Below are 23,252 nucleotides of genomic sequence, written 5' to 3'. Positions count from 1 at the left end.
GTGTCGTTTTTTTCTTATTTTTTTCCTCGGGAGGTTTTTGAGAACCGGTTACGGAGTCTAATCTGATCAGTTCACCACGACCCGGGCTCCGTGCCGGACCAGGAAAAAAAATATAATGCAACCGATATACAGTCAGCATCTCTACTCTATACACGATTATAGACTTTATTCTATTATGTTAACGTTGGGTATTGTATAGCGATGCGATTGTGAGTGCAAAGTACGATACTGGGTATTGAAGATATTAGCTCCAGTAACATAACTTTGTGTTCTGCATTTTTAATCTTACTTATTCCGTTTTAATACATACTAAAGAGTAGTGTATAAAATCAGTATTTTAATGAATTGATTTGAAGTCATTTTCTACTGTAAAATATAATTTGCTATTTTAGAAACAAAAATAACAGTTTAGCCAGTTCTTCAATAATTGGTTTTCAACCATATAAGAGTGTTGGTCTTAAGAATAGACAGTCTTCAACAGTGGTAGAGCCCGCTTTAACAACTTCGCACGAATGAGCCGGCTCACCCGGTTAATGCCACGACCACACAGAAAACAGGCATGAAGTGAAGGCAATTCCGCGTTTCGTCTGATGAGTGTGTGCCAGAGGCCTAATTTTAGTCCCTTTCCCTTTTCGCCCTTTTCTTAAAACGAAGGGATGGGAAGTAAAAATGGATTTGACAGTGGAGGCGACGCATAGAAAGAGAAAATATCCTCCTTACGTGCGGCTCCTCCGTCAATTAAGGGTAGGCAACTCATCTGCAGTTGCAGATGTTTATGAGCAGCGGTCGCTTTTCATTACGGTGGATTCATGTGGCTGCTTGCTCGTTTTCCACCTTATAATATAAAAAAAGAAACTAAAATGGTAATTCGTCAATAAATCCTTTATCCAAATCTGTCTACCTTAATGTATAATAGGTGCAAAAGTATTTATTAATATTGCATATGAATCGTGTTAATAATTATATTAATAAAATGTAATTCCAATCATTGATTCGTGACTTCATTATATTCGTTCATTTAATGCCGCAGCCGAAGTTATAATTTCATTAATTCAATGCGTTAATCCGAGATAAAAACGATTAATGACCGGTGTATTTTGTGCGACATTTTGTGGTTAATTTTTTATTGTGACTAATATGTTATTTGATATTTAATTTATTCATTTACACGATTGAATAAAATGTATTGATGATTTTAGAAAACGGCTTCTAATTTTTTGCTACTCGTCGCCTTATTTTTTACTTAGTATTATTAGTATAAATTTCCTTCTTATGAAGAAAGGGTGCGAATTTGTGATTACACACTACACATTTAAAAAAAATGGTGCCAGTATCTCTTAAAATACATAATAAACGGGAAAGCTTTGCTATATAGTTTTTAACAATTCAAAGTTCATAAATGTCTTCAGAATTTACATGGGTAATGTAGTGTTGAATAAAACTTGTGACAAATTATGAAATAATTTTATAGTAATATTCATAATTCAATCAAAAGTTTAGACAAGTTGCCGTAAACTACGTTTTAAAAGCTAACAGCTTTTATCGAGATAGTGGCTCGATAAATTCGAGGCCATTATCTATTTTCGTAAATATTAAAAATAAACGCGAAAGTTTCATCCATCTATCAAATGCTGCGCTAAATGGATTTCAGATATGTGTTAGGGTTGCCACAGATTTTGATATTAAAAAAAGAAACAATAATATTTTGTCAACGTCACTACAAGAATAAATTCCTGAGTAATAAATTGGTTAAAACCCTTTAAACTATCAAGACGATACGTCTTATTATTTTACGTAGTCACATAACTTTAAGTAAGTATTTGCCTATTCTATGCTTTTCTAAAGACCGTTTCGTTCATTTTTTGTTCGAAAATTGTAATTGCTCAATATTTTTCGCTTGTTTAAATTTTAACAAGATTCTGTTTGCTCCACTAACTACAATAAATTTGTAAACGCTTTTTTGATTGTATACGTGTTAATGGTTGTTACCATTTATCAGTAGATAATCAAAAAATAAATGATTATCTTAGACTAAAATAATATTCAGAGAAACGTATGTTATCAAATTCCTTGTATATATCTTTAATCGCAATCTAATCTGAAAAAATTTGTGAAATATATTACCTTGCATGGGGTTTATTTAATGTAATACTTTCGTTCCTTTCTCACATGACATAACCTTGTATATCCGTCTCTCTCCCTCTGACAATTCGCGCGCAACCAGTCGGCCTACCTGTCGCGATGCACGCTGTTTTATGTCATTATATCCAGCATCTAATTGGAACTTGATATGCGTTCACAATTAGACCGTCGTCGTTAGGAGATTAACGAGCTTTTTACACTTATAATGGGAGCTGGCGCAAGTTATAAGCGCACGGTGTGAACGCGGTCGAAACAAAGTTACCTACGAAGTCAAAGTTAAATTAGTCTAAAAAAATAAATGCTAAGTAAAGTTTGTTTATCCTTATTTTTATAAATGAGTACGATGAAAAGGTTCTGTACTGGATTTTTCGAGATATCCATCTAATAAATTTGCTGTCTGTCCTTTTTGTTGACCGTGAACTCTCCTTCGCTGTGGGACGTTAACTGTCTTGATATCGTGTAGAAGAATTACTCATACTATAACAGGTCACTGATCTTACTATTATTATAAATGTTGAAAGCATAATAGGAAATGTATTGACTAGTATAAATGGAATCGCGTAAATATTTTGCTACTTAATATTTTAAATCGCTTCCACTTCCAGCTTTTACCGACTTATCCATTATCTATAAATCGTTTTAGGGTCTCGCAACAATAATTAAATGTATCTACTTCATCTAGTTTTTTCTTATCTTTTTAATTCATTCGGTTCCAATATATCCACTAAGTTATAAAACACGGCTTAACTCACGTGAAAAATTTCACTAAGTGTATGTTGATCATAATTCTGAGTGCCTTATGTTGCCTCAATAGCCGAAATAAATGTTGGGTTTATTGTATGGATTGTCAGTGAGATCGGCTTAATAACTTGCGAAATTTACTTATTTCTTGTATGTTTTTTAATATGTTTGTTCATTTGTAATATTCACAGTATAATAATATTTTCTCACGGAACCTTCATAGCGAAATAAGTATACAAGTGAAACAGGTTCCGCCGGGCGGACGGTGGTTTTTGTAGGCGATAAAGATGGTAATTGCTTCGCAGGGTGTACCTGTCAAGTGTTTGGAGCTCTGCGGGTCATCAATCACTGCAGCTCTAAAAAGACTTACTCCTTTTTTTGCTTTAAATTATAGTAATCTGCATGATAAAGTCTTTTGACATTTTTAAGTATAGATACAGAATTGCGTATCAGTAGAGACTCTTGTACGTTAGAAGTAACATGTATAAAGTAGTGAGTAGTATTACATAGAATGAATGAAAACATTTGAATAGGTGGTCAAGAAGGGTGAAGCCATAACCCTCAGGAACTCCACTGAAGGGAAGTGTAGCCATAAGTTTCCACCATTGAAAAACATGTTAAAATCGCTCTTGACTTAATTTTTGTATAAAAGTATATAGTTATTAACCAATTCAAATAGGAAAAACCTTAATCTATAAATTCAAAAATAAATAAACCACATAAGTGATTTGGTTGGAATGTTTAATGTAATCAAATTGTAAATATTAAAAACAAGTAAGCCTTGATTTTTCGCAAGGTATATATTTTTTTAATTTCTATGATGTAACCAGTTTTGCAATATGACGATAAAATATACCGGAGTCCTTTTATAGCGTGAGATAACAACCGTAGCTAGAGATTGCTGATTTGCATTTCGCACGGTCCTACCACATCCTACCACATCCCTTACGTTTTAACATCAATCATCATTATTTAGCTTTGATCATACTTAGAGGTGAAGAGATAATTATGTAAGACTAGATTGTGCAAAAATAAACAAAGCAAGTACTATAAGTGGTCTTCCATACAATGATTTACTTCTGTGCCAAATTTCATCTAAATCCTTAAAATTTTGTAACCAATTGAATATTGTGCAAAACAAATTATTTAAAACATTTTCTTGTGATGAACAAAAAAACTAAGTTATCTATTTTATTTACGATAACCACTAAACTAATAAATATTTCACGATATCGATTTTTATCGTAATTCACTATACAAATAATAATTCCTGGCGAACCGCAAAAAACACGTAATTTTATGTGACCGCAAACACAAATGTAACTCCATGTCCGGTTCGAACCCCGCCCGCCCAGGTAGTTTTATAACTATCTAAAGCCCTTTTCAATGTAGCCAGTTTATTTATTAAAAAGATACAATGAATTTTATTCCTTTTGCTTTAATGTGCAATAAAATTTTATAACACTCGACATGTTATAAATAAAATTTAGCTTAAGGACATTTTATAGACCTCTACTAAACAAATTCCACAACAGACAATAAGTACTACTTCTCTACAAGCATTTTCAAAAGAAATAAAGATATTACTGTAACTAATGAGAGCGCGCGCACTTTTTTGACTAAATTATCGCACGAATGTTTAGTCGGGTTTTGATTCCTATAAGCTTATATGAAGCTCACATTACTCGATTTTCAGTTGCACAACTGAATATTGGAATTGGCTGCGAAACAATCGTCAATCGCACAATAATTCTGCGATAGTTGAGGCAAAGATGGGCGCTCTTTGAGACGCATAGTCAGTGCACGTCATAGTGCGCTTTTCACTCGTCATGAGCATAGCTAACCCACGCTTGTATTAAGTTTGAATCTCATTATATGTAAACGTTCCCGGAACATGTCCACCCCTGACAACAATACGTGCTTGATGCGTCAGATAAGATGCTTATCTACGTACTTAATGCTGCATCTCTTGGCTCACCTTTTCGCGTACGTGACGGCCCAAGGAAAATGTATCTTGGTACTTTGGCATATTTGTTATGACTTTACAATGTAAGAAGATTGTATACATTTTGCTTACTCCATATTGAGATGCGATTTACTTAATGGAAATGTTTTAAAAAACCTTTTCCTATTTGATTTAAAAATATTTTTATATACAAAAATTGTGAAAATGCAAATCTAAACCCTTGTGGGTTTGTTTACGAGAGAACTTTCACAAGTTAAAACTTAAAACTTAAAAATGAGCAATAATGACCAATTTGTATTGTCAATTGTAATAGGATTTACACATCTAAATTATATTGAAGAATAAAACCGGTAGCCAGTTTCCTAATCGGGGTACCGTGGTGTGACTTTCACTGTACACCCGTATGTGTACACAGAAAAACGTGTGTACGATTGTGTTTAATACATATTACACGGCGCGGTTCGGACCCGGTCAATATTTGTTTAGGTTTCAGACCTACCGCGGCATAGATTCCGAGAACGACCACTCTTATTGAATTATGGTGAACGATATTTGGATGAGGCCTCGTGTGACCGATTTGTTAGTCATTTTTCCTCTTGTTTTAAACTTTCATATTCATCTTTAGAAGCAATTTCTTGTTTATTTTTTTGTATAAATTAATAGGCATCTAGCATTCGTCATAAATCTAAATCGTTCAGTGAGACGCCAGAGTCCCACCCACAGCACTAGAACATGGCCACTGAGGGGATTATTGCCAACAGTCACCCCGTTCTGTCCCCACGTGGGAACAGATGAGAATAGGAAGTTTCATCCATCCCTTTAGCGACGAGGGGACTGTTGGAACTTATTTTATTTTATAATTGTCTATCTGTCACCTTATTGGTGATAGTGGGACTAAAAGGTGGGAAGGATGAAACTTTTTATTGTTACGTGGGGACAGAGCGGGATGACGGTTGGGAATAACCACACTGCGGTGTTCCAATCCAGAAGCAGGGTATCCTAAGATCCCCCTCTCCAACAAAAAAATCTAGTGAACTACTAAATAGTATTAGATCAAAGTAACGACCTGTAAATAAGAATTAAGGAAATTATGCAAACCGAAAACATAAATCTAGGAGTTTTGTCTGCAAGCGTTTTACAAAGAGTACAGAACTTTTTTCACCGTCACATGGAATAATTATGCTTTTATATATCATGATTCAGTACAAAATGCATTCATTAAGTGGTTCAGAATCTCAAGGCTAGATTCGTTATCAATATTTTATTAACATGTCAGTTCGCGCATCAAGTGTACCTCTTTCTGGGAAGTAAACACTAGAAATATGATTAATTATCTTTTATCATATCTGAATTAATTCAATAAAGGTTTTATCTTTGTGATAAGCTGTTATGCGCTTGTGTCGTATTTAAATATTGTAATAGATTAGCTTCTTGGTGAAATATTCAAACAAAAATAAACTAAAACACCATGGAATAAAACAAAAGGAGTCTTTTCTAAAGATCGTTAAAAGAATCTTTTGCGACCCATAATCAGTACAAATACTTGTAGATTTCTGTTAATTTACTAATATTTTCTATAACTATTCCAAATAAGCTCTAGGATATGGTTCACGACAATAGTCGAATGGCGGCAAGATCGGTAGTCCGTACCCCAAATCATTAGGCTATTGGCGCTACTTTAGTTGAACATTCTAGAAAATATTTGTCCTATTATATTAGAATTACGCACTGGTACCTTAAAAGAAATGTAAATTAAAAAAAAAATTATAGACTTCATCAAAAGTCTGATCGTGCTTATATCAAATATCACTACTAGGTTATATTTCTATAAAAATATTCCACTACTTGCAAAATAAATTGACACTATTTAAAAATGTAACATAAACCGCTGTACATGAAATATTAAACTCTCGCCTCATTCATTACGAGCTTGTATAATAAGTGAAATAAAAGCGGACGCCATTAGTGTTAGATAAGCGGAGCCGGGGGGACTCATTATAGTAATACTACGCGAGCAATTGAATCGCTGCTGAAATTGTAAAGGCATTCTAGCGCTCTCCACTTTTATTTATGTAGCTAAATAGAACGAGAAATGAAGAGAATAAACGTCTAAATTAGAACTTATAATTAATGTAAAGAAACCTATATATTTTATTCATGTTTTAGAACCAATTTTTTGTAGTCTGTGGTGAGAAACGAACTTACAAGTATTCGCTTAAAACGAAGTAACCGCTGCTACTTGACATCTGCAAAGGCAGATGCGTGGTCTACCTTTAATCCTTGTACGAAAGGGGGGAAAAGAGGAAGGAACCTAAAACAAGCTTCCAAAACGCAAAATCGTTAAACGAAACGCGGTATTGTCTCACTTAACGCATGTATTCTGTTTTATGAAATAATGATCAGATTTTTACATAGTCTAATAAAGTCGTAATACGCACATGATTCGGTTTAGTAAATGTCGGTATTTATTTCCAATAAAAGAATTCAAAACCTGTTAATTTTATTTATAACTTAACAATGTAGGTTACTGCTGAACGTAGGCCTCCCCCATTGATTGCCACAATGCCATTGCAATGTTACAAAATAAATACTATTTGCAAGTTTCTATTGCCGTATAAAATCTGTATTATCTGTTTTAAACAAATTGAATGCGTTGAAAATATTTTTAAACGAGGGTTTTTGTCAGTGGAATTATACGACATATTAAATTATTAATGTCGGTAATATGAATTGTTTAAAACTTCCAATAATAACATTAAAGTCTACGAAATTGAAGACAATACGTACTCTACTCACCGAAGCGGACTATCGTCAAGTACAGTCGTCTACAATTACGCTAAATGAGTCCTCGTCTCGGCATAATTTCCTCGTCAGATCCCCCCACCTTTTCTCGCGTTGGTTAGCACTGTACTCATTTACTTACGTGACTGTACTTTACTTTTGTATGGTATTTGATATTTACCTAGGAATGTGATATGTAACATTACAGTCGAGCATACGTGGAAAACCGAAAAACTTAATTATTATGTGAATTGAAAACTTTGTACAGAAATTAAGAGAACGGATTTATTTACGTGAAAATTGACACAGTTAGTATGTTTTAATCTGTTTTTAAATAAAAATCTTTGATTATAAATTACGATATAATTTCGACCAATAGGCAACCACTAGTTTTATTAAAAAGTTAATGCAATTCAACACTACATGTTTGTAATTTACAACATATGCATGTTTCTAATTTATTTGCAAATACATATCATGTGTGTAAAAAACGTTAACAAAACACTTCAGTAACGCCGAATGAAATAGTTCCAATACTTTTTTCGTTATTTTATAAAACACTCGTATAAACCTCTTATTTCATTACATATTTAGGAAACAATCGCCTCATTCTACTATTTTTATCCCGCTCATTATAAAACGAAAATAAAATGTCGACATATTTAACAGGAGTGTATTGATAGTGGATTTTCATTAATTATTTTATTTACTTTCAACAGGTAAATTCGAACACCATCCAGCAGCAAGTTTCAACATGGGCTACCTCGTAACTCCGTACCCTTATCCCAATGGTGCGGCTCATCCGCTACCCGTCTCTATGGTAAGTTTTAATTACATTACATGATGAGTTAAGGAAATATTTGTGATAATCCTATATATAAATAATTTCGCAGCGCATTTATATGCCATCTCTAGAATTAACAGAATTTTTTACCTAAGAAATCTATCAAATGTATTAAAACAAATTTTAGCAGAGGATAGCAACGCAAAGGTTTATGCAGTTTTTGTCATATTAAACCCAGCAAATAAATCATATTTTAAAGCTATTTCTGACTCGTCATATCACACACTCAAGATATTTTTATCTAATCGCAATTATCTGTGATGTACGAGCGGGCAACATGACGATTATGTGACTTCTATACTTCAATTCTGACATCAATCCTCACATAGATGCGGCCATTATTTTTTACTAAAACATTTAAATAAAAATAGTTAATATAATTATTTTAAAAACAACCTTAGCTCTTGTACTAAAGTACTTTTTATTGAAATATTTAGACTAGAAGTAAATTTAATTTTATAAATAGTAACAATACTGTATTTACAATCAGTCTACGTTAAAATACATAAACGTATAAGGTTTTCATTGTATTTTATCGTATATGCTATTTTTATTTGATTATTTCTCAGTAATAACCGCGCCACGTGCACGTCTTCGAACCCGGGACCAGCCGGAAACGGTTACCCAAACAGTTTTTATTTTTGTCTTCATCCTGAATACGTGCCGATATATTATCCTATCGTGTGTCTTATGACCATTTCATACCTTTATTTAATTTTATATGTAAATTTTAATTAAAATATTTAATCGACGTTCAAGGCTCGTTTAACTAACGCATTTATATTTGACCAATATTTTAATGTTATGGTGAAATAGTGTCTTAAAATTGGTGAGTGTTTTCGTAATAAAGTAGGTGACAAATTTTAAATATTCGAAGTGGTGAAGCTATAAAATCTAAGGAATTATAATGTGATTTAAAATTTTTAGAGCATCAATAAATTATGATGGTAAAGATATTGATAGCCAAAGTCTATTCAAAATGTTATTTAAATTTGTAGGGCTTTTAAAATTAAATGTTTTTTTTATGTTTATTATAAAATGATATAAGTTTCAAGTTTAGTTTTCACTATTATTTAAAACAGGAAACATTCACAAAATGGAAACGTGGTAGCGCAAGGTTTTCGTTACGAATTCATCTCCATGGCAAAGATGCCACACTATCTTTTACGGCGCCATTTTAGATCGAGTCCGCATAATGAATGTATATTTCATAGAAATTTAGTAGCCATTACTGAGCTGTAAAATTTATATTTTTATACGCGGACGTAAGCATTAAATAGCGTATCTTATTAGTATCGACACATTAAAGTGCCCTCAATACTCCAAGCGACTACATCGATAAAATTTAATTTTACGATTCACAAAAGTACAGTCAGCCACCAAATGCAAATAGGGTAGACGGGAAAGAAACTGACGTTTGAAAATCGAACGCCCTATGCAAGACAACCGTTCGATACCTAACAAGGAGCAAGCGACTACGCATGCACGAACCATGCCATTCAAATCCTTAGAAAGAAGTAAGAAACGAAAAAGAACCTACGGCGAAATAAAAGTTTCGCAGCAACAGGTGGAGATAAGGCCGTCTCATTCTTTTCTACGCGGCTTTAAGTTTGGTCTCTGTTGTGCGGAGCCACCCCTACGGTCGCCGCCCCCGCTCTGGGGCGGGAAATTCGAAGGAGGGGATGGGATGAAAACGCTTTTCTTTTTGCTCGCGGGGTGTGTTTTAGAGCTTTTGTCTGGGTGAATGCGGACGGCAATTTCGGGGTCGCTTGCTTTCGCTCCGCCGCGGGACCCGGCCATCGAATGCTTTATTTCTTTTCAAAAAATGACCGCGATCTCGTAACGCTAAGAAAATGTTTAATCATTATGTTCGAGTTAGCTTTTAATATCTGATATTTTTGTACATTATTGTAAAATATTTTACGTCTTTTAGTACTGACTTGTTTTTAAATAAATTCACGCACACTCTACAAAAATTAAGACTCGATATCATAACTAAGTAGTAAGCTTTTAAATCACAATTTTCTATAATACTACTATGTTGAGATTTTTCTATTACGAGTATTTAAACTAATATTAAATTTAGAAATCATATCACGATATAGATTTGCTCAATATTCTAACAATAGATATCCCAGTAACAGAGGTATCTAATAGAGTAAACAGGCACAGTGACAAAGCCAGGTTCGATGTCAAGGGTGCTGCGGATTACATCTAAACTTGTAGTCAACTATAAAGTAGTTTATGCGGCATGTGTACAGCCTAATCCGGTAGAGGTCAATGAACTTTGCGCACTTAGATTGTTCGTAACATTGTTCATTTTATTTAAACATCGTATTCAAATTTGTAATTATTATTTTATGTGGTTTTTAGTCAATATTATTTCGTACAAGCTTTTGCTCATGGCTTCGCCCGCGTGACTAAAAATAATAAAAACTTAGCCATGTTACTTATCGATAACGTAGGTTTTCAATAGTAAAAGAATTTTTAAAATCGGCCCAGTTGTTTTTGAGTTAACTCAATACATACAAAAATACAAATCTTTATAATAATAGTATGGATTGTACACTTTATAAAAACTTTGTAACCAAATATCATAAATGATTATGGAAAATGTTTAAACACTTTCATAAAATAATAATATTAGATGAAATTAATATAATTTTTTTAACTTTAATTTATTTTTATCTAATAGTCTGCGCATACAAAAGCACCGATGTATGTGAACATATCATCACGCGTCATCACTATCACGTATGTTCGTGATACTCGCAGTCGGGTGTACCCAGCGTACGTGTAACGGTTTATCTCCACGATATGGGCGATGTACCTAGCCTCGTGACATCGTGGGTCTGATAGGACATCACGGTTCTAGTCACTATGAGATATCCCCTACCACTGCCACACACTCGAAACTATTCCAAGGTTGAAAAATCAATCGTTATACGTAGTTAAAGAATTAAATTCACTCTCCACTTACCCATCATACTTGCAGTATAATGGGTAATAATAAACGTCTGCAAATGAATATTACCCGAAAAATTGCTTTGTACAAAAACCAAATAATAAAGTCGTGAAGTATAAAATGTCAAGTATCAAAGAATCAATATTTAGCCATCGAGGTAATTAGCGTCGCTCAGGAAATACGTAGAGTCCTCATCGATCTCCAACGGGAGTTGCAGTGCACCCTTAAAAAGAGCGTTCAATTCCCGTCTCCAATTCGTCTCCGATACCGGCCATAATTCCGTCCGGGAAAATCATTACACACGCCCCGGTAATTCGAATTTCGAGAGGCCCGCTACCCCACCCACTACCCGACCCGCTACCCTCGGCCCGAAGGGGTCTCCCCCTACCTTCCACGCTGCATCTCATTTTCAAATACTATACTAACGGCTAAGCCCCGTTTCCTATAACACCGATCTCGTACGATATGCGCTAAAATGAACCCTACCCTTATCACAATATAGGCTATTTCACATTCTTAATATCGAAACACGCGCACACCAATTGTAACTTTGTACAGTAGAAGGTAAAGTTAGAATTTCTTTGAGCTTTCTTCGCGGGCGCTATCCGGATTTGGACTGTAGCCGCGTGCCTGGGAAGGGGAGCGCTTTCCACTGAATAATATAGGGGAGATTTCCTCTCTTATTTTTTCGTGAATTTTTTATTTAAGAAAGGGATAAGATTTTAATGTGGGCGCTCGCAGCCTTTATTACTCGCGATTGCGAGATACCCTATTGTTGGGAGTCTTGATGCGTGTGGGGTTTCCGCTTAAAGTATTCTCTATGGCAGATATATCTCGGGGACACCGGCCCCCGGTCCCCGGCCCGGCACTGTAATGACGTTTTAGGAGATTTCTTTTTTTATCCGCTGCTATTTTGTCAGCCGCAGGCGCGGCGTAATCAGCGGAATTTTTGTTTTTGCGGAATGTTAAATTTTGTCTCATTTTATTATTTTATTACAATGCTACTGGGAGTGTTGTTTTTTGAATTATTGTGATTTTATTGCACCACATAGTGGAAACTATTTCACAATAGTCTGATGAGTCAATGATTACTCAACCTTCATTAGGGCGGTGACAGATGTCTGTTAACACATGTGCATGCAAGCTAGCAAGTAGCTATATTTGATAGTGCAAAGGCATACAAGTTGAGGAACTGGACGAGTGGAGGCTACTCAGCTTGACACTGACGGGTCTTTATCTCGTAGGAACTCATGAACTAGCTTGCAACTGTGACATTTAACTGGATTGTGTAACCCCGTCATAACACTAGATGTCGTATAACGTATTAATTAAGGATGCATTATTGAAAATCGATACCGTGCGTATTGCAATGTTCAGAACTCACCTACACTATTTCAATAAGTAAATGTATTCCATTGAATTGTTATTCATACTTAACATACGCTTAATCGCCTCGTGAATAGCAAAAACCTTTTATAAACCCACGCAATGTATTCCCATTCACTCCAACATTCCGAGAATCACAATCGACTTAGTGCGCGTCATCTAACTGAGCTGATCTTTTCAAGTCGGCATAATGATTATTCCGCTCGCAATAAGAGCCTTCGGCAGTGGCGGAAGCTAGGCTACATTCCCCGGCACCGCTCGTCGTTTGCCCTTGAACCGAGCCACTTTGAACAATAGCGTCATGGTATATCGCAAAGTGTAAGTTTTGGCGGGCATACATTTGGAATGTAGGCTTGTTAATGTAAACTTTAACAATGTTCAAAATTTACCTTCAAAACTGCTAAAATTCCTGAAAAGTTATAGATATGAAAATCGATTGTCTAAAACTGTTTCGAGAGTTTATCAATATTTGAGAGAAAGTTCGTAACGTATCAGATTGTATAGCGCCGTCTACCGGGCGTAAAGCACACCAATAAATATTATACAAATTTTGTCGATGACTACCAATACGTTCTAGGAATATAATCACCATTTGTAACACAAAATAAAAATGTCATTAAAATCGCTACAGTGTATAAACTTGTACCACACGTAGTGTCACCAATTCGGAAGTACGAATATAATTAAAGGCTGTTTGTCGGCACGTTTAGGGACTGAAGGTGCGACGCCGTCGACGATTCCTATCTAGTGTAATTGTGCATTGTTCCAACTTATTCGGACTGATTATTGTAAGAATAATTAACACCTCGCTAAGATATGTACTGAATTGATCGAAAGTATTTGTGTTTTGTTTTACGTAGTCCACACTTAGTATACAATGATATCTCGCTTTTTGCAACTGTGGGCATTGTCGCATGTCCTAAGCCCTATGTAGTATTAAGGTTTGTTTGTGTTAAGAGAATAATAACCATCGATGTTGATAGTTTTTTATATTCTTGTCATATATGTGATGTTAGTTTTATTGAAATCTTTTTGGAGTTTAGGTTTTCGCCCTTCGATAATGCCATATTCGCGTATAAATAATCAGGCCCAGCAAGGGTTGGGGTGTCGTGGTATTGCAGAGGGGGCGCGCGGGGGGAGCAGTAATACTTTTAAAAGCGTCATAGCAGTCGGCTCCCTTCAGAGGGCTTTGTGCGAGATCTCATTGTGCGTACAGTAGACGGGAAAAGTCGTTTTGCGAAATTAAGAAAAATTGTGTTTTCCCGTACTTTGATACGTCGGGCTGTGAGAGCGTGAATACAGATGCATCTCTATGAAATCTTCTTATGTTTTTGTCTGTTTTTTTTTGTTAATGCATCGCAGTTGTTCAGCTCGCGTATTTACTAGCATGGGTATTTTTATCGATTTATACCACCTGCATTACAACCTTTTGGGTACGTACATTACAACCCTTTCGTGGATAGAAATATTTATAATTGTTTTTAATTACGAAAAATAGCGTCACTAGTTGTATTATGTATTTTTTCATGTGGCAACAAAGATGCTTTAAATAAGAAGTAATTTCAGAATATTTGCTATTACCTATACTAATATTATACAGAGGAAAGATTTGTATTTTTAGATATTTGTATGTATTTGATTCACGCAAACACTACTGGGCCAATTTTAAAAATTCTTTCGCCATTAGAAAGGTAATTTACTTATGAATAAGACAGACTATATTTTGTATTATTTTCTAATTTCACGCGGGAAAATCGCGAGTAACAGCTAGTCAAACATTAAAAATATTGCATATTTATTTCGGTACTAGAGGTATACCGTAATTGTTATTTTTAACATAGAAATCATTCAAATGTTACGCAAGCCGTCAAGTAGACGACAAACGACGTAACAATGCAGTCACTGCATCTACGTTCCGGCCTCGCGGAATCTGAATGTTCGCACGAGGTGTACACCCGCTGCACATGGTAATTGCCTAGAAAGTCCCCGCTAGAGACTACCCTACCCCACTCCCCATCTAACCCCGTAACACCCCAACCTCCCCTTTCTACGTCAGATACGAGCTTTACGAAATCTTTATATCGCTGTTATAACATATTGTCTAGTTTTGATATATTATATGAAAACACGTATTTTTACCTATACAAAAACTAGCTATTGCTCGCGACTTCGTCCACGTAAAAATAGAGCCTATGTTACAGCGAAAACGTAGCTTTCTAATAGTGAAAAGATTTTTAAAATCGGCTCAGTAGTTTTTTGAGTTATTTCAATACAATGCAATGTAAATCTTTCCTCTTTATAATAATAATATAGATTTCAGATAACATCATCATCATCTACCTGTCCTATATTTCTAAGGATCGATAAATCAGGACTCAGCCCTCCATATCAAACTACTAAAAACTTGTTTTAGTCGACATATTCATAACTGAATTCTAAATATGTAATTAAACATTATACCTATGTAGGAAGTTCTATATACCTATGGACCGTGGCTGCTATAGATTCTAATCACGGAAATATCTTGTAGATGCTAATAAATACATCAACTATGCAACTTGATACATCTGTAATTATTCATTTTAACTTGCGAATCAACATATTCATTAAGTTAACTTAAGTCAGTATCTTCATCAACAACATACGTTCCATATTGTAAATAGGTGGTGTATAAGTCTCGCCATAAAACCTACCCTTAATACAAACTTCTATGTTATATATAAATGTAAAAAAAGTCTTAAAATAGGATACTAACTCTCTACAAATAAAAAAGCCTATAAGTAAAAAACTGAATATTTTTTTTTAAATAATATTAGTAGATTTTAGGTAATTTACTAAAATTTCCCTTAACTATTCTAACTAAACTCTAGGCTTGTGCCAGGACATGGTTCACAATAATCGAATGGCGGGATTCAAACGCTCGACCGCAAGATCGGTAGTCCGTACCACATACCTAGGCTATTGGCGCTTAAATCGTTAATATGAATAGTCTTAAAAACATAATAAAAAGCTAATACATTAATAAAACAAACTATCGATACAATAACAACCCCAATCATTAACCACTTGAGAGTAACGGATTAACCCTATCCGTATTACGCGAAATAACCCTTAAGCGAGCGTTCAATTTCACACAAGTGTTGCTATAAATGAAAATATTAAATCCAATTTACAAGCTTACCCCATACATTGCCCCTCGATCCATACTGGTGAATAAAAAAAACATGAATTATGACTATTATAACCTCTCAAAATCCATTGTGCGGCGTAGTCAATTTGTTGTAAATACCCACCCCGCTTATTTGCCCGCAGAGAAGAATATGATTTTATGGCAGGTTAAATCTATTATAAGTGGGGATTAAGTTATGTAATATTTTGTGTTTGCGAGGGGCAGTTAACGAGCTATTTGACGCCTCCCGGCATCGCGTGCGGGGAGCGCGAGATAACCTGTCATTACTTATCTAAACGTTTAAACACTTTAATATTATGTTTGTTTTCTTGACAGGTGAGTTATGATAACCGTTTGATGTGTAGTTTTTATTAAAGCTTTTTGCCGGCGTTGATTACCTAAACGCTCCGCGAAGTTTTTTTGTAAGTTGCTCAAAAATACGCGGAAACAATCTCATTAATTTGTCTTAATTACACGCCTCTCTTCAAAGGCATCAATCTCAATTCTCGATGTTTGTAATTGTTAAGAAATATTTTGTTAAATACTTTTAAGTACATTATACCTGTGTAATTAAGTGTTTTAGTTGATGCGAATTTGTTTTCTTACACTTTATAAGTATCTCGAAACAAACATAATACGGATTTTGTTAAAAATACTACCAAAAGTTGGAGTAAATGAAGTTATGTTTTGCTAATATGCATTGCTAATAATGCGAAAGTTTAGATGGATGGATGGGTATTTGTTAGAGTTTGTAGCTTAAATTCCTGAACGGATCGCGATAAAATTTGGCATAGTTGTAAAGGATAGTCTTGAAGAACACATAAGCTACTTAAATTTGTTTTTTAAATTCCACGCGGCCGGAGTCGCGAGCGAAAACTAGAACACTATACTTCTTTGACACTTTTGTAGTTTTGATTACATATAAGATGTTACATGTAGGATTAATGCAAGAAATATAATACTAAGTTAATTTCCATCAGATATGAAATCAAAGGAAAAAGTCTCAAGAGACTTACGTTATAATGCGGCCCATTCCCCAAACAAAGAGGATTATTTGGATGTTGTCATATCTGGGCCCTATTAACATAATGCGGTGACGCGATTCCCTTGTCAGTGTCCTTTTTTGTACGATTATTTCACGCCCCTAACGCAGTGTGCGGTCTAATAGATACCTAATAGGTTTTGGGCCCTTTTGTCTGTGGACTACTTTGGTTTATGGTTATGGTATCGATTTGTCTTTATAGCCCGTTTTTATCACGTTTGTAACCATTCTTTATTCTATAAAAGATTAAAAAAAAAGTTGTCAAATACCAGAGATTTATATGAAATTCTAATTGAATATTCAATCAAATACATAACATAACTGGTATGTAGAACAATGAAATTATCGTTAAAATCAATTGTCTGTAACGTATACTGGTATATGTTTCTCGGTAATGCATAGTTGGATATCGTTCATTTGCTTGCCACTGGAATGCTTATTACGTTCACGCGAAATTAGTTTACTTTTCAAATTACCTTTTTATTGACGAACACAAAGCACTTGTAATGCCGCGGCGAGGCACAACGTCGCCTCATTGAAATTACGTCGATTACCGTCTACCCTCGGTTTGCTCACAAAATACACAATTACGTAAACAAGGAAAAGAAAATAAAAAGGAAAAATAATATAAAAAACCCCTCTCGCTTAACCCGACAACATTGTAAACGAAAACAACGGGCCATTACCGCGGCACTTGCTAAACGAGCCAGCATTTCCCACAAAAACGTGTTTTTAACGTTAATATTTAAGGGTTTATTGTTACCGCGAAAGCTCGCAGAGTAACCTAATGGGCGGACTGTGCACGTAGCAAAAATCGATTCACCCATATTTGTTGTTAATTATAGTCGGTTGAGCCGTCTTTCCGCCTCCGCTGCTCCGAATAGGATTCGAGACCCTCCCTGGTCCAATTACAGGGTTCTCAAAAGTCTGCCCCCCTACGCCCGCGCCCTAACCCTCCCCCATTTTTAGATCGAGCCTCGTTTTAATGACCTCTCGAGCTCCCGATGTTCATTTGTCGCGAGGGTTTTGCCTACGATTATTTTCCCATTTTTAGTCCATGTAGCATTCGAGATTCGAGCACCGTGAAAGTCCTTAAACCGACTTCTTTCCAATGTTGATATTTCTTGCAATTATTGGTTGAAATTTGTATAAAAAACCCCAAGTAATTTTATTCTAAGTGCCCTATTGTTATAACTTAAGAGGGGAGGTCATTTATCTGAGAACTAATATTAATATCAAGACGATTTAAGGATTCAAATCTTAAATATTGTTTATACAGTGCAAGACTTAAATTATCAAGTAACTTCTATACCATAATAACTAAATACCATCCCATGATGAACATTTTTTAATCATAAACAAACCAGTGTTTGAACACGGTTCCGACTAAACTGAACTAACTGTACATTCTTTTAGCAATCGGCGTTGTCATAGTCTAGTAATGTGTATTACAATTTGGTACGCTGAATCACATCACTAAGTTAATGATTATAATGATGTACTCAGTACAAGTTGCGTACTACTAAATTACAAATCGGTACGGAACCTGTACATCGGTTTCTCTACACATTGGTACGATCTCGTCTAATTGTCGGAGGGTTGCGGGACACCCCATATTAAAAAATTGTCCCCATTAGTTGTGCTATGAAGTATTTCGCGACGAGGGGGTCTTTTGTACCATTTGTTTGGAATCCTGTAATTTTCTATGATTCTGCAGTTTGCCCCGGTTAGGCGCAGTAATTGTGCATACGGCCCCGACATATTAATTCTGAATTACTTTACCCCCTTTCCAGTCTTTTGTTACACGTTTTTAATCTTCACTAACATTAAATCTATTTCGCATCATGAATATCTACTTTGATTAACTATTATTAATGTAATACAATGTTTTTTTTAGCCTGAACATTTAAAACTTGAGCGTGAAGTTATATCTCGATGTAAGAGGATCTAATTTGGAAGTAAAATTCTTGTCACAACAGTGTTCTATTTTCTTTCCGTTTTAATACTACACCGTTTTTCACTCTTTTTCTTTTGCTCCGTTTTAATTACAATGTAACTTTTATAAGGAATATTAATATTTTGTCGTGTTTAATACTAATAATGTTTTCTGTGCAGCAAAATAGAGGTTTAATTAAAAAACATGATTTGTAAAAACAAACAATTTCGCTCGTGACATGGACTCTGCAAATAAAGATGAAATGAAACCAGGATTGAATTCAAACACAGTGATCTTCATATACAAACATTTCACATTGTGAACTCACAGTACTACATCTTCCCAGGCGATACAATGTTCATTTTACATTTAAACTCAACTATTATCAACCTTAAGTCCTACTAATAAGGTTGAAGTGAAATGCACAGACCACTTGTCCGCCCATAGATTTAACAAAGAGACATTTTAGAATGCGACTACACGACATGTGTCATCACATCATGTCAATGGAGGGATTATGATAACCATCGTACGGATGCCATCTAGCTTGGGGAATCACCCTTTGCGATCTCCACATCAAGTTTAAAACTATAGAATACAACTCCAAATATCTTACTGGGAAACACAACTCAAATCCGTCGGGTTAAGATTTAAAACGCGTTTTTGTGAAGGAAATGCGAGGGGGATTCTCAAAAGACAATTTAACCCTAAAAAATGGTGCATCGACATTAATCCGCATGTTATATCGCAAATTTGTCGTGAGTCCGGCGAGCAAGCGGGCCCATCTGTCGGACGGGACGCAATTCAATTTGCTGCCATTGCCCATACAATAGACTACAAAATGCACCCACTTGATTGTATGAGCGTAGGCAGGAATTAAAAAAACTTAGATTGTTGATTACGATATTATTTAATTTCAATGAAATTGTGAATTACAAGGTTTAGGAATATTTTTAAAACAAAGAAACATCTGATAAAAGCACATGGTTGTTCGTCTATATCTATATCCATACTAATATTATAAAGAGGAAAGAATAACTCAAAAACTAATAGACCGATTTAAAAAATTCTTGCACCATTGAAAAGCTATGTTATCGCTGAGTAACATAGCCTTTGTATTTACTATTTTTTTAATTTAACGCGGGCGAAGTCGCGCAACTGCTAGTATTTTATAAAAAACAATCTCAACAGTTTTTGCCCAATTACTAAACAGAGCTTGGATATTTAGTGTAGTTAAATTATCATCATAATTCTGTCTATAATCTACAAACAAAACTTTTTACAACAATAATTAAATTATAAACATTTTCAGTCTGTGTCCCTACTAATCGTTACACGGTAATATTAAATCACAGTTAACATTCCCACAAATATTAACCCCCAAAAGTAACATATTAAACGATGCTCATCACCCTCGAAACATAATAACAACCCCAAATATGAAACGCATAATAAAATCCACATATCTATCGTACGATAAATTGGTCTTTTTGACGTCTCATTCAAACTACGCAGACACTATGGACAGGGGTGCAGGGTTCGATGCACGGGCCAATAAAAAATGCATTAAACATTTCAATGGAGACACGCGACTGACATCTTCAGGTGACAACCATATCGTGCACCCTAATTGTAAACGTTAGTCATGTCTTTCTTTATACTAGAATCTAATTTTTAATACTTCATGTTAATTGGGAATTTGGTACCCACACCTGTAACTAAACTATCACACACTATTTTAGTCGCGATTTGATTCCTTTGAGCTTATGTAGGTGCGCACACTACTCGATTTTTAGTTGTGCAACTAAACAGTTGAATGGACTGCGAAACAATCGACAATCGCACGGCTATTGTGCGATAGTTTAGTGAAAGTTGTGCGCCCGCTCTAAATCAATAAACAACGTCAATTTTATTACATAGACAAAGAGCCTGCAGTTTCCAGAATGACAAATTTCGATTTACATACTCAATTCACTTGCGTCTAACAATTCACGTACCAAAAGGCATTATCGAGTTGTTTATTTTAGTTTTAAACATCTTATAACAGTTCTGATAAAGATTTTACGGTTTCATTAATTTTAATTACGAAAACTTCAATCTCAATTCATATGACATTGTAAAAATGAATATCCAGTGGACATGAATTTTGGGGTCGTCGTTCTGGTGTCGACGGGGCGACAGGCGTGAGTACATTGGCTGTAATGAGCGGAGACCCCAGCTCTCTCACACCGATTAGGATATACGTCACTCATACAGTCATTGCTCAATTGTAGTGCAGAAAATTTGAGAGACGATTGATTGAGGTTGGAAATAATTGGCCATTAAACGGATAACATAGTAAGGATACTAAGAGAAATCATGTATAGCTTTTGCTAGTAATTGATAGCATTTGAATATTAAAAAAAAAAATAAAAAAATTAGGTACTTTACTCAATAACGTATATTTTTGTGGTCAATGACTTTCTAAAATCGGTTCAGTAGTTTTTAAGTTATTTCACTAAATTCAGTATACTTATTAAACTATAATACAAATCTTTCCACTTGATTATATTAGTATGGAACAAAAATCCCGCGATTTACAAAAAAAAGATAATACATAAACGGACTTATTGTAAAGAAAACATAAATCGTGGCAAAAGGTAGCCAGTTCAGCGTAAGCAGAAGGGACTAAGCCGTTCCTGCGTTGATTTTCAGCTGGCTCCTTCGCACTCACGTAACATATACTTAAATTTAATAAGTTAGCCGGCCGCACTAATAACATATACAGAAACCAAACACAAAAATACACAAGTTCAATGTAGTCGGTGCCTACGAACAAAGTTTAATTATTAAAATGTGTTCTTAGAAAGCTTATACGAGGTTACTAAGAATAGTTTACATCTAGGTCCTAATATAAACATTGTGTACCTATCTTCCGGTTAGACGAAAACTATCGTCGGCATAACGATTACTTCCTGTTAATGCGTTTGTTTTGTAAGGCTTAGTGCTGAGGCTTCATATCCGTTGATTATAGATAACATTCATTTTTATTTCGTCTGCATGATCTATGCCTTTTAAATAAGAATTTACGGGTCAATGCTCTCAAAAACATCGCTAGTAAATAAAAAAATTGAAGGTCAAATAAAAAAATGTATTATGATATTCAACATTTTTTATTATTTAAGAACTTTAGGGCAATATAGAGTAAGTTAATTCCAAAATCTTAAAGTAGAAATCTTTTTAACCACATTAAGGTGTCGTTTTTATTATGCACTAAGCCTTAACTATACTATAGACACGGCGTCGCCATTCAGACATTTTTGAATGCCAATTAACCACTTCCGAATCGATTTCTATTTACGATTATGATAACCGTTAAACTCAATTTGTTGTACTGGTAATGACGATCACCCATATGACGAAAGTTACAGCGAAAAATCTATACTTTTATAATAAAGCGTAAACACACACTTCTTTGTTGCCTATGATGTCAGTAGTTACAGCATACTTTTGAATATTTTTTTAAATAAAAAGCCCTACACTTACGTCACGCTTTAGGCTATATATTTTCACGCCATTAAACTTGGGAATAAATATTTTGGATAAAAACCCCAATGAGGGAAAGAGACCATAAGTTGCTGCCAACATCAAGGAAGCAAGGTAAGTACTTTGTCATCATGTCATGTGATTTTGACATTTGCAATTTTATTTTCATAATTTTATGCGGATGAAGTCGCATGAAAACAGCTAGTTGTTTAATATTCGTTATTCGTCATAGTGAAATCTCCACTCTACTCCACATTTATTTCAACTACACTATATCAAAAAAATACTAATATAATTGTTTAAACTAGTGATAGCTATGAATAAAATATAATTCCAAATTCGTTTTCTTACCCATAAATCTGACACATTTTAACAAGCACTCTAAAACAAAATTTCCTAACGCCTCCCGTGTCTCGTATAGTGATTTGAAAGCCAAGACCCAGTCGCCTACTTAGCATAAAGCATCACCCAGTTCTATTCGTACGATAAACCTTCGCCTTCTTACCTAAATCCACACTTAGAGCCTGCATTTGGGACCTGAGCAGACGTTCAACGGTGAATTTTTTATAAGCGAGGCCGCGAGCGAATTCGTAAGGGGCTTTTAGCGACAGGGGTTTTAAAAAGAAAACGACCGACTGCTTTGGGGTAACGGTTTCGGGGAAACACTTGGCTTTAAAGTTAGTTGAATTTTTGACCTCTAGAGAGCTCGGTGGCCTCCCAATCCGGTAATAATAACGAAGTAACGGCTCCCCCCC

The 23,252-nt window shown here is 34.9% G+C and overlaps 1 protein-coding gene across 2 annotated transcripts in view; it reads left to right on the top strand.

The window, feature by feature from the left end:
• Positions 1-23,252, top strand: part of LOC106111393 (protein pangolin, isoforms A/H/I/S) — a 123,658-nt gene that overhangs the window by 58,433 nt on the left and 41,973 nt on the right. For both annotated transcript variants that reach the window (XM_013293459.1, XM_013293458.1), the window contains exon 4: positions 8,350-8,450. In XM_013293459.1, the coding sequence (XP_013148913.1) occupies positions 8,350-8,450 (101 nt within the window). The remainder of the gene's footprint in view (positions 1-8,349; positions 8,451-23,252) is intronic.

Source organism: Papilio polytes, unplaced genomic scaffold (genome assembly GCF_000836215.1).
Source record: "Papilio polytes unplaced genomic scaffold, Ppol_1.0 DF824169.1, whole genome shotgun sequence".
Taxonomy (NCBI): Eukaryota; Metazoa; Arthropoda; class Insecta; order Lepidoptera; family Papilionidae; genus Papilio; species Papilio polytes.
This window is presented reverse-complemented; position numbering and strand designations above follow the sequence as displayed.